This window comes from Arvicola amphibius, chromosome 2, assembly GCF_903992535.2.
Source record: "Arvicola amphibius chromosome 2, mArvAmp1.2, whole genome shotgun sequence".
NCBI lineage: Eukaryota > Metazoa > Chordata > Mammalia > Rodentia > Cricetidae > Arvicola > Arvicola amphibius.
The window spans coordinates 53,381,780-53,394,772 of record NC_052048.2 but is presented as its reverse complement, the minus strand read 5'-3'; the positions used below and the strand labels follow the sequence as shown (position 1 = coordinate 53,394,772).

At 44.2% G+C, this 12,993-nt stretch overlaps 1 protein-coding gene across 1 annotated transcript in view; it reads right to left on the bottom strand.

Moving 5' to 3' along the window:
• Positions 1–12,993, bottom strand: part of Lrig1 (leucine rich repeats and immunoglobulin like domains 1) — a 102,473-nt gene that overhangs the window by 55,854 nt on the left and 33,626 nt on the right. The window contains 2 exon segments of the mRNA XM_038318403.1: positions 7,986–7,988; positions 8,624–8,692. Coding sequence (XP_038174331.1) covers positions 7,986–7,988; positions 8,624–8,692 — 72 coding nt within the window.

Here is a 12,993-nt window from a genome sequence, read left to right as displayed (position 1 = left end):
AAGAATTGATCCCTCCGAGTTACTCTAGTTCGTGTCCCACGCAAGGGACCATGAGAATGAGAGAGCTGAACACAGGTATGGTATTCCAGGGGATTCAGTGTGCCTCTGATGTACCGGGGGCTGGACTCACACCCTCACCTATTTGAGATTCCTCTGAAGTCTCTCAGTGATGTACAAAAACAAACGTACCATGCTTCCACAAATAGACATTTTTGAAACTTCTCTGCAGATGGATTCATTCTCCAGGATCCCTCCCATTACAATATTCTAAATCCAGATTTCCACAGTTAATATCTCTTAATGGAAGGGAAGGCCCCAAACCGAAGCACAGCCTCCTGTCTACCCACAAAGGCTGTGCCTCTTTACATGGGCATACAACTTCTAAATCTGGGAAGGGAATCCAAAACCAGTCTCCCAATGTGAGCCCCAAATGCTTTAAGAAACCCAAAGTACAAAGTCAGGGTTCTGGGGGGATAGGCTAGAAAGAAATAGTATTTAAAAAGAGGAATTGAGGGATAAAAATGGATTATCCTTGCTCCCAATTTCTTAAGGGAGGTATATCTTGCAAAAAGCATCTACCTCACATTTGAGGACAAGACTCAGAAATGACAGCTGTATTCAACAAGTACAACGACTTGGATACTTGTTTGAATAATATGGCTGTCTTGCCATGCTTTTCAGAGATGAATAGAAGGGTGGGGGCTTTCTATCAAAGCCACAGTCAGTTAGGAATGAAGCTTGGCAGTTCCTGACCGTGGGACACAGACTGCCTTTTTCACCAGCTCCATGACTGAAGCATCTGGCAGGGAGAAGGCAGGTCTGTGTCATGTGGCAGATCGCTTCTCCACTTAAAGAGGCCTTGTTTGTGGAAATAGACAATTAATTACTTTAACAGTCTCTTATCTGACTGCCCCTTAAATCACATAGTTTCTGCTTCACCGTTATCTCTTCCTGCCCTGCCATTTCCTATCACAGTGTGGAAGTACTGAAAACTCTCATCAGTCCTAATCTCAACCAATAAATCTTCGTAATGCCCACCAGCGTGCTGATTACTAGAAAGGACCCTCACATCAGAGCAAGAAAAACTGTTGGGAGTCTGTTGCCAACAAGTCATCCTGCATAAGAACTCATTTCCTTTTTCTTTTCTTTTCTTTTTTCTATTTTTGATTTTTTGAGACAGCATTTCTCTGGAACTAGTTCGTGTATACCTGGCTGGCCTCGAAATCACAGAGATTCACCTGCCTCTGCATCCCGAGTGATGGGATTAAAGGCACCAGCTTAAGAACTCCATTTCTTAAGGATCACTGGAAATCAGAGGAGGATGGCGGGTGGTAGTAGAAAATACCAGCAGTGCTTTGTTGGAGATTCACTGAAGGTGGGCACCGTTCTAGGAGCTTTCCCATGCGCTACACACCTCATCATTAGATACCAAGACCTCAGGAACATCCCAGCACACCAATGAAGCAGCCAAAATAACGGTCACCACAACACCTGACAGTGGCTCAGGGAGTCAAGCTTAGGATCTAAGTTTTCTAACAAATACCCATTTACAGCCCAAATTCCATGTGCATTAGGTAATTTTTATCTTAGCAACGACTTTGAGTCAGATACCAGCACTTGTTATTCCCTACATTATAGTAAGTTTAAGTCCATTTAAATACGTAGCCTAGAGTTCTATGACCCCAGACTAGTACTTCACATATATGACACAGCCAGGAGATGAACAAAGATAGACAAATCAGAAAAGAAGCAAGCTCACAGGCTAGGAAGGATGGGGCAGGCTTGAACACTCATAATCCCTCAGGTAACATCAAGGTTGTTTTCCTGCCTGCTTACCATAACTTGATTTTGAACTTGAAAAGAGAATGAGATTCAGTGCAGGTGAACTTCAGCTGAGGAACCTGGTCTCAGGCCAGCTCTGCTATGCATATGACACACCGCTGCACTTGATACATACCACAGAACTAAATGTGTGAGAGGCGAAGGGGCAGGCTAGCACTTCACATCTCCATGAGCCTGCTGGAAGTGGATTATGCAGGAACAGTAGACCACGGCTAAAGATTAACAGGGAATTGTATGTCTTGATGAGCAGCCCCGGAGCAACAGGCTTGGTCAGAAATAGCAGGCTCTAATTTCAACAGGGCTGCCTGATTTATGGAGAGGACAGTTGGAGCCCAAAGGAGAGGGAACTAACTGCACAGCTAGCTAACTTTTATATTGTTTCTACTTTCAAGAAGAGAAAAAATGCTAATTCAACATAAGCTGCTAGCTCCGTCGCTATTGGCTCCCCAGTTGTTTGTCCTGCCGAAAAGAGAATGCAATCCTCAGAAGGCAGAACCGTCGAACTCGCTCTGAGACATGAAGAGCTGTTTGCCAGACTGAAATAGAGACTGGTCAAAAATAGCACTGCTGGGGCACCGAAGGAAAAGAGGCTGCTGGATGTTTAGCAGTCTCCATGAATACGGGCGTTTTAGAGGTTAAGGATAGTGGGTGATGAAATGCTTTCACTATCCAGGGTTCTACTCTTCCTCAAGCCCTGAGGCCTAGCAGCTCCCTGCTGACTCCACCCACCTACCCCCACACCCAAAGCTTTACTTCCACTCAAAACACTACGTATCTCCCTGAAATGCCTAGCTTTTATAAACCGTCTCCTGATGATTCAGGACCAGAGCATGAATCACGGCCCAGCCCTGAGCTGGAGGAGGTGTAAGTAGGGTCAATGAGTTAGACAGATTGCCTGACCCCAGGACAGAACCCGGAGGTGGGATGCTTCCCACTGACCCTTAAGGTCAGCTTGGACATTCTGATCCTGCAGCTTTCTCTCAAAGCTTCTACTTATAAGCAATAAGTAGCTTGTTAAAGGGAGTATTACATGCTGCAAGATGCACAGTGTCATAAAGGGCAGGCCACAGTACAGCAGCATCATTTATTAACCTACTCCAATGTGGCTTTAATAAATAATATAAAAGCCAACAAAGGTGTAACTGGGGGCTACAAGGGGAGGGTACTGAAGTCTATTTACTTGAGTGGTTTAAAGGGACACACAGATTCACACACTCCAAGGAGAATACAAGGAGTATTCAGTGAAAGACAAAGCCTGCTCATACTTCAGGCGCCTGTTCTGCCCAAGAGGAAGCTCCTGAGACAGGAGAGACTTGCATGTTTCTGTTTCATACAGACATGTGCACACTACACATACTGTTCAACAATGCTTTTCCCCCTAGGGATATTTCATGAAGACCTTTTGACCACCAGCAGAATTTATTTACTAACTGTTTAGCCAATTGGCTCTTTGTAGACAGAGTGGCTGCTTTGGGCTATCTCCTTACAGAGATGGAACTGCAATAGGAGTCAGGTTGAGAGTTTGGTTGGTTGTTTCTTACAAGGAAAACCCCATTAGCAGTAGTGCTTAAGAGCAAACGTGAGCTTTAAATCAGAGCTTCAGTTACTGGAGAATAACACTGACACACGATTGTTCTTGGTAAGACTTTATGGTATATGCAGCTGGTCAGATAAAATTGTTTTATAAAATAATACAGAATATTGTGTGTTAGAATTCATGAACTCTAACTTGATCCAGGACTCCTTGAAAATACCAGAAGCTCAAGAACCATAAAGATATATATAGCACCTGTCTATAACCTGAATGTGTCCTGGGAACCCGCAATCATCTCCAGATTACTTAACACACCTAAGATAATGTAAATGCTAGGTAAGCCATTAGATTGCACTGTATAGGGCATAAGCACAAGAAAATAAGTACATCTGTACATGTTTCAAACAAGCATTTTCAATTACCAATTAGAGGTTGGCTGATCCACAGATGATAAACCCATGGATATGGAGAAATAGTTACTTTAAGTTAATAATCCACATGACAAGAAGGGCGAATGACTGCTATGTGCCCAGCGCTGCCCAATCCTGAATAATACACCAGTCCCTCAGGAGTCCACTCAATTGCAAGTCCACCTCTAATGAAGAAACAAAGGCAGTTACCAAGTAAGTAGCTGAGCAGGGAGTTCTGGGCATGAGGTCATACAGCATGGATTTTTAAATCACAGAGGCTTAGGTCTTCTACTCCTTAGCAATCTAATGACCTTCAGCTTGCCATTTAACCCTGCTGTACCTTAGTTTCCTCCTTTAAGAAATGTAAATAATACAAGTACCGGAGTCACAAGGCTTGGGCAGGATCCAGAAGAAATAAATCTAAAAGTGAGAAATACTTAGCAGTCAGTACTAACAGCAAAAAAAAAAAAAAAAAAAAAAGCCCATCCGAACCTCCCTCAGTATTCCAGTCTTTCTTTACATAACAACCACTGTACCCTCCACACCTGTGCTTGTACATGCACACGGGCAGGAGAAGGGAGGAGACAGGGCTTCCTCGCCCTCTCCAGGAAGCATGGAGGGCACAGCAGCATAGTAGTGGGCACTCCCAAACCACCCGTGGTAACGTGATCTGAGTGTCTTTGCACAGAGGACTGTATAAATAGCCTCTTCTTAGAGGACTCAGTGCCCAGCATTCTGGTGGAAGCACTCCCTGCTGGGCTTTCCTCAGGGTTGTAAGCAGTGAGGACTGTGACTTGGAAGCAGCTGCACATAGCCATATCCTCCGGGGGCTCCAAAGGGCTTGCTTTCTGTCTCTCCTCAACACACAATGCTATGTGGTTCTGGAGCTTCCAAAATTAAACCACTGCTAAGTCACTACAACTATCGTGCTGGCCTTTGCCCCAAAGATCACAAGGGAGAACTGACTTGAGCCAAGTTAATTTGGAAGCACTGGTGTGTTGACTGTGGGTTGTGTTCCTCTTTCCATTATCTTACCTAGGGTCCCACCACTCACTGCTGGTACCCAGCCCTCTCTGAGTTACCAGGATTTTATTACAAGTCTCTTAGGGAAAGCCTGGGTCCTCCACCAGTGAGAAGTTAGTGTTGCTACTCTGGGCACGATGAAAGCAACTCACCGTCTGCAGAGGTAGAGACAGTCATAGTGGCAAGAAGTCCAATCTGTCAGCCTCAAGGATGTGTTACTAAACAACACACTGAGCACGGAGGCTGCTGGGTTCAGAGGCAGGGAATCCCACATCCTCATCAGTGAGGAGCTACAGCAGGACTGACTATGGGCCACTCCATCAATGTCACAGAAAGGGGAAAAACCCAAGAGCAGGAACAGACCCGGAGCAGAACCACAAATCCAGCCATTTCCCCACCAGGAGGCCTTGTAGCCACAGGGCAGTGGGTGAGCTGTGCATACTCTGCCCCTTACTAGCTGTGAGCATAAACTCTTGAGAAACCTGGAGCTGATGGAGACTACAGCTGGAGGTCCAGGGAGCAAGCAAATGAGAGAAAGAAGGAAGCCTCTGAGCAAGGAAACAGGGATGGAGGGAGATAAACACAGAAAGTTGCTCTTCATAATGCTCACCACACGTATGAATGACAGGACACAGAATATATTAATAGAATTTTAAAAATATACATCAAAATGAATGCAAAACACAATCCACAATGAGCAAATTCAAAAGTCTGAGATAAGATGGATTAAAAGTAGCACAATCAAATCATTCTGGTACTGAGGCAATAGGAAAAACACCAGAAATACTGATTCTGTCTTGATTCGGATTTTTTATAATTTTGTTCATTGTGAACTTCTAAAACATTCCTCTTTTAAAATATAACATCAAGACATCCATTATCTTGGCTGGTAAGTTTTGGTGCCCTTGTGACATCAGTGCCTAAGGACAGGCCCTCATCGGCCTCACCCCAGTCACAGCCCTATTATGGATCTCACCTATTCTCTGTATCTCATCTAGCACAAAGCAGACACAGGAATAAGTATAAACAAAAGCCTGTGGTGTCACAGGAAATAACATCATTTTCATCTCTTCCAATAATCTCTGAGACTGACACAGAATTTGAACATATGATAATCCCAAGAGCCAACAACATCCTGGACCAAAGCAAAGTGCTGGGTTATAAAACCAACTGGCTCCTGACAGACTAAGATTATCAACCTAGGTAACTAGGGCTGGCTGTACTGTGTCCTCTTCCTCAAATTAGTGTGTGGAAGCACACAGTCTAGGACATCCGAGTATAAACATATTTACAGATAGGGCCTTTGGAAAACGGTGTTCAGGGTCTGCAGCTCAGTGGTGTGGTACAGTGTTGGGCTAGGATGGCCAAGGCTCTGTGTTCCATCTCCAGCACAAGGGTAGGAAAATATCATTGAGGTTAACTGATATCATACAGGTGGATCCTGAGTGATGTGACTGGTGTCTTTATAAGAGGAAATCAGGACACAACCATATGTACAGAGGAAAGACCACGTGAAGACACAGCAAGGGGCAACCATCTGCAAACTAAGGGGAAAGAGCTCAGGAGAAGCCGGGTCCCTACAGGCTTCCAGCTCTCAGAACCATGAGGACTCAGTCTGCTGTTGAAGTCAGCAGCCTGCAGGATTTGTTACTGAGGTCTTGGCCCTCTTCACATTTTATCCTACCATCCTGGCTAGCTTGAACCTCATGGGTAAATGAAAGGACCAACACAAGGCATTCCAAACTCCTTGCAACTCTGTCATTTAACTCTGGAAGTCTAAGCTTTGTAAAAGGACATAAAAACCCATAATGTTTGGACATGCGGAATGGGGAGTGCAACTATTCTACAAACTGTATCGGTGAATGAAGTTAAGGTTTCATTAGATAAGATGCTATTACAGAGCAGAAGAATAACCCACAAGGACTTTTATCAACTACTTGTAGTAAAAATGTACAAAGAACTTAATAATCTGATAAAATGTCTATAACAGTAAACTTGAAAATGATTTTATAGTAGTTTTATATAAATATTCATACAGAGCATAGACTTCATGAGTGGGCTGAGAATAGGGACAAGGGGGACAGGGACACGACAGGATGAGACTGGAGTGGGGAGGATCTAGTGGTAGGGAGAGATGGGGGTTGAGGGAGGGAAGGTAGGGAGAGACAGCTACAATTAAGGGGGCGCTTGAGTGGGGCTATGAGAACCTAGTGCATTAGAAACATCCTAAAATATATGAAAGTGATCCTAATAAAGTCTTCAAATAATAAGGGGGGAAATTTAAATTATGTATTTTTAAATGTGAGGATTAGTAGGTAAGTCAGATACAAAACCATGAACACCTGCAACTCTAAGCACACAGGGGGCTAAGGCAGGAGGATCATGTGACTTTGAGGTTAGCCTGGGTGACACAGCAAGATCCTGTCTCAAAACAACAACAACAAACTGTAATATACATTTTGATCCTGAAACAATACACATATATGTATGCAGTCTGCAGTAAATAGTCACAGTGGCTCTGCGTGACTTATGTGAAATTTCTGTAAAGCTGCTGTGGAGCTAAAATTCCTGATAATCCCAGTGCATGTAGCAAAACAGAACTCATTACAATAAAGAGAATGATTAATTGGGCAGTGGTGGCACAAGTCTTTAATCCCAGCACTCGAGAGGCAGAGGCAGACCGAGCTCTGTGAGTTCAAGGCCTGGTCTACAGAGTGAGTTCCAGGACAACCAGAGCTACATAGAGAAATCCTGTCTCAAAAAAACAAAAACCAACACCCCCCCCCCCCCCCCCCCCCCCCCCCCGCCAAAAGAATGACAGAGGACTGCATTGAAGGATGCTCCAAGACGTACCTGGTGCTCAGCTCTACTAGGAGATATAGGGAAGGAGAGCCTCTACTGCCTATGCTTTTATGTCAGATTCATGGGAAACACAAACAGTGGGCTAGCACCAGGTATCACTGCTGACTAAATGATCCTACCTCTGTGGGACCTGTGAGAAGACACCAGGACAGCTTTGTGTCCCGGATGGTCATCGGGGTTTTTCTATCTCTTACACACCCACCTGACAACCATGATTTCCAGAATGCCTACTACACTGAAGCATGCCCTTCATAGAAACAGAGGCGCAGCAAAGGGAGAAATTTAATATGGCTCCCCTTTATCTTGAGGACTACACTCTCTGGCCCCCATGGATACCTGGAACCCTATATATAGTCTTTTCCATATGTAAATCAGTTGTTGTAGAGATTGATAATAACTAAAAGAACACAGAATAAAATTTATGTGAATTCAACCTCTTACACAAAATCTTATTGTATTTTCATCTTTTCACTTAAAGAACTACTTCAGAGCTTCTTTTTTGGCATATTCCCATTGTCAACTATCACCAAACACCGTGCTTTTGAGACCATTACTAGGGAAAACTGGCATTACTTAACATAAGCACAACAATGCCATGGCTGACGATCTGATAACTGGGCAAGTGGCACGGACAGTGTACACAGTCTGTGACCTGGGCAAAAATGCAAGACTCCACCACACTGCTCATACTTAGTGCAACTTGAGCTCATGAACTGCTTAACTGCTGGAAATTTTCTACTTTGGCATTTTTGGTTGACTGCGGGGTAACTTTTTTAAAACCACAGATGAGAGAAATCGTCCTAGTGCCACTTGTCAGTGAAGACCCATATGCAAAGTGCCTTCCTATAAGCTGAGATCACCTGCCCAGGAGAGTGGGAACAGTGTAATATGAAAAGATATCCCCCAGACCTTTCTACCCTCCACCCCTGTGGGTTTAGGGGAACACTTACACTCCTGAAGATTCGTCAAGTCCTCAAAACCACTGGAGTCAATCTCAGAGAGTTTGTTATAACTCAGGTTTCTGGTAAAAGAGAAAGTGAAAAACAATAAATAGTTGACACTGTATCAAAGACTGAGAAACCTCTCCTCACTCACCTCCAAAGAAATCCAGTCCCTCTGCCTAGTGACCTCTCATCCTGCTCACTGTTTAGTAACACACACTGAGCTCGGTAAACATCTTCTCCTCACCTGCTTCAGTGCACACAGAGTGCACAGGGCACAGCTGGAACCCACACCGCTGGAGCAGACTCAAGCAGACTTCAACAGCAACCAGCTGGCTACCTGACACTTGAAAACTTAGGTGGGCCAGTCCAATCCAATGCTTTACACCAGGTCAAGTCCACGGCCACTCAGTTTTTAAAATTACATTTATTGGGACTGGAGAGATAGCTGAGCAGTTAAGAGTACTTACTGATCTGGCAGAGGACTTGAGTTCAGTACCCAGACACCTACAAGGCTTACAAGTGCCTGTAACTCCATTTCCAGAGGACCTGACATTCACTTCTCATATTCTGTAAGCTCATACACACATGCAGTGCACAACATATACTCAGGTGCACAACTTATAAAGTAAACACTTAAATACATTTGGGGTGTGTGTGTCTGTGGTGTGGGGGTAGGTCAGAGAGCCAAACCACTGTGAAATTGGTCTTTCCTTCCACACCTGTGCTCCTTTAAGCCAGTGGTTCTCAACCTTCCTGATGTTGCCACCTTTAATACAGTTCCTCATGTTTTGATGACCCCCAACCAAAAAATTATTTTTGTTGCTACTTCGTAACTAATTTTGCTACTGTTATGAGTCATAATGTAAACATCTGTGTTTTCTGATGGCCTTAGAGGGCCCCTGTGAAAGGGTGATTTGACACCTCCCCCACTGTGACCCACTGCTAAGCCACACGTTCTCATTGTTGTTTTGAGAGAGGGTCTCTCCATGTTGTCCTTGCTGGTCTGGAAATTGCTACGTAGACAAGGCTGGCCCAAGAACTCAGAGATCAGCCTGCCTCTGCTAGGGTTAATGCAGCACACCATCCATGACTTTTTAAAAGTTAATGTTTAACTAAAGTACCAACAAACACTAGTTACAGAAAGAGAGATCAGGCTGTCAGCACTTCAGTCTAAGCCAGCAGTTCTCCACCAAGAGTGATTTCACACACACACACACACACACACACACACATCACACGGCAATGTCAGAGAGATGCCCAGCTGTCAGTGATGGTGGAAGATGGCACTAAGATCTTGAGGTTTGATATCTGGAGAAACTCTCAACACTCCACCAAGCCAAACAGTCAGTGTCTCACACCAGGTATCCAGCAACTCAGGGTCAGTACTAGTCAGACTGAAAATCTTGGTCTAAACAAGAATCTAAGATTAATTTTAAAAGTTCAGGAGCATAGACAAAGTTCAAGTGACATTTAAAAAATGAACAATACACGATTCAGAATAGGAAGCCTACAGCGATGAACAAAATTAGGAATGACAATCCCAAGAGAAGGGAGCCAACTGGTGGGATGTATGTTGGGGATAACCCCAGCCAGGGAAGCCACACAGATGCAGCATTCAGGTAGTAGCACCATCCTGTACAGAACTGGGCGTCTCTCCCCGGCACTCCTAGCTCTAGCCTTAGATGCAGACAGAGCAAGTTCGGCAATGTTCATTCAGCTAAGCTTCTTTAACCACAGGCTGAACACAGCCAGCCTAATCCATCAGGAGCAGAAGCCACTGGGGGTGATCAAGATGAGCATTCACTGCCTTGCAGTTCCTGGCCACAAGTCCATCCAGGCCTGGGGCGGGGGGTCAACATCTTTCATCGTGGCTATTGATTCCCTTGACATTAACGCTAATTAACAATACTACCAATCATAAATGGTGACTGTCTTTTAAACTTACTCCAGAGACATTTCAATCAATACTACCCTAGAGCTGATAGCCATTTCACTGTGAACTCAAAGACATTCATCTAAATAAAAGTCACTCTGCACTTGAAACAAATGGCCCATCTGTGTTCACGGCACAGTCTGAATTAAAAGCAATTTGCCCAGAGATTAAGTTACCAGAAAGATTGAAGGTGGTAATTTTTAAAACACATACTGAAGTATGAGCTTGACCACACTTAGGGGGCATTTACTAATGAGGATGCAAACATTGGCAGCTTAGACCTGGGAGAGAAAACCCAGCTGGAGAGAATTCCCTCCATCAGCGAAAGGACCGGCTGGACTATTGCCTTCTGTTTTGATCAGATTATCAGAAAGGGTATGGGGACACTGTCTTGAGGGGTAACGACAGCACAAAGTTTACATCATCACAGGGAACTGGCAAGGGTGAACTGAAGAGAACTTTATAAGACCTCTCGGAAGCCACAGAGCAGGTAGAAGGGCAGAGGGACTGAGATTAACGCGGAAGCGCGCCCATCTACCTACGCAGCCCTTTACTCCTTGGCACCAGAGACAAGGACCAATGCTGACACCAGGCTAGGCTTTCCAGAGAAGCTCAAAATCTGAATTCTTATGAAAAAAACCTTTTTATTTCCTTTTAAAAAACAAAACAAAACAAAACAAAGTAACCAGGGATAGGTCAAACAAAACCTCTTTGCGAGCCACCTCTGGCCTGGGGAGCACTGGCTTCTGCTGAGACCTGGACTCCAGGCTCCTGAAGCTATAGATTCAGATGCACAGGTCAGGGGAGGAGCTGGGCTCAGCAGCTTTCTATAGCTTCACTAAGGCTTCCTTTGGAGCATTCTGAGATAAAATCAGGCCTCTCTTTTCCCACCCCTCACATGTCCATTTAAAGCTGTATATCTACTGCTTTGTCTTTCCTTGCAAGGAAAGATAACTAACTTTCAGAAATGCTAATCATTTCTGCTTCTTAGAGCAGACTGTGAGAAACAACTTTTTCTGACACACTGTAATCCAGAGCTGAGAGCTCTTGGGACATGATAGCAGATGACAGCAAGCAGCTACAAGGACAAGACACTAAGTGTGTTAGCCCTCACTGGTCAGTGTGGGGAGTCACTGAACCAGAAAAGCCACAGATCAACACACGTGCCAAGGGACTGCCTAAGAAAGGGCCACTCTCCCACAGCACCTGTAGGCAGCACGGAACAAAGGTGCCACGGCTAACAGCCCCTGCCTGCAACAGCTCCTGTCCCTAGACAAGCTTTTAAGTTTGAAAGGTCGTCCTGAATCCCTAAAGAAACTGTGAGACCTCAAATGCCTTAGCAGGAAATAAGGGAAACAATGTAATTCTTCTGTGGAAATATAACAAGGAATAAAATAATAGGCATCAGTCAAAACATAAATTCTCACACTACTTGCTCACTCATTGAAAAATGCATATAACATAAAATTCACCATTTACCCATTTGTAAGTTGCTGCTCAGCGACCACACATACATTTGAACATACCCATCATAACCACCAGTATCGACTTTTTTAGCATAAAGTTCCCAATTCCAATCTGCCCCGGATATGCCAACCACCATTGTCTCTAAAAACACTTCTCTGGGCACCACGTGAGTGGAATCATAAGATATCCGTCCTTTTGTGTCTGGAATATTTCACTTAACACAAATGCTTTCAAGGCTCATAGATGAATCTCATTACATGTGTCTAAGTGTCACTGCTTTTGATGGTTGAATAACACTTGGTATGAACATCCTACATTTTCTTATCTGCTGTCTGCAGAGAAGCATTTAACTTGTTTCTAGTTGGCTGTTCTAAATAAAGCAATTACAAGCACAGGATATTTTTTCCTAATTAAAAAATTACGTTTTTTAACCCTTTGCCTTATATACTTACCAACACTCGTTTTCCAACATTAAAGGAAATATACTTAGTCCAGAAGTAGCAGAAAAGAATATGAATTTTAATTTCCCATCCCAAGAACAGTGAAAGGGTTAACTACTGAGAAGCATTCCTCCAGGTGGCAGCTGACCTGCATACACATCTAAGCCTCCCACATATTTCCAGGAAACACGGCTGCCCCTTCCTGCCTGACAGGTGAATGGGTCTTCAGTGGAAGGTTCAGATTCTCTTGTCAAACAATTCATCTGTCAGCAGGACACACACTGTCAAAGTATTCCTGTACCTAAGGAGAGAAACCTCCGGGAATTCTGTCTCTGCCAACTGCGGCCTTTCCCTGAGCAATCACCAACCACCGTCACAACACAAATTGCCCCTGTTCTTGCACAAAGAGCGTGCAGATCTTCCAACAATTGAACTCAGCCATAGGTACTATTTTCAGCTATCTGTTGAAAGATGCCATGCGGCCCACTGTCTGCAGAACACACAAGAGGTAGGGCTGCAGAGAACAGCTCAAATTTAT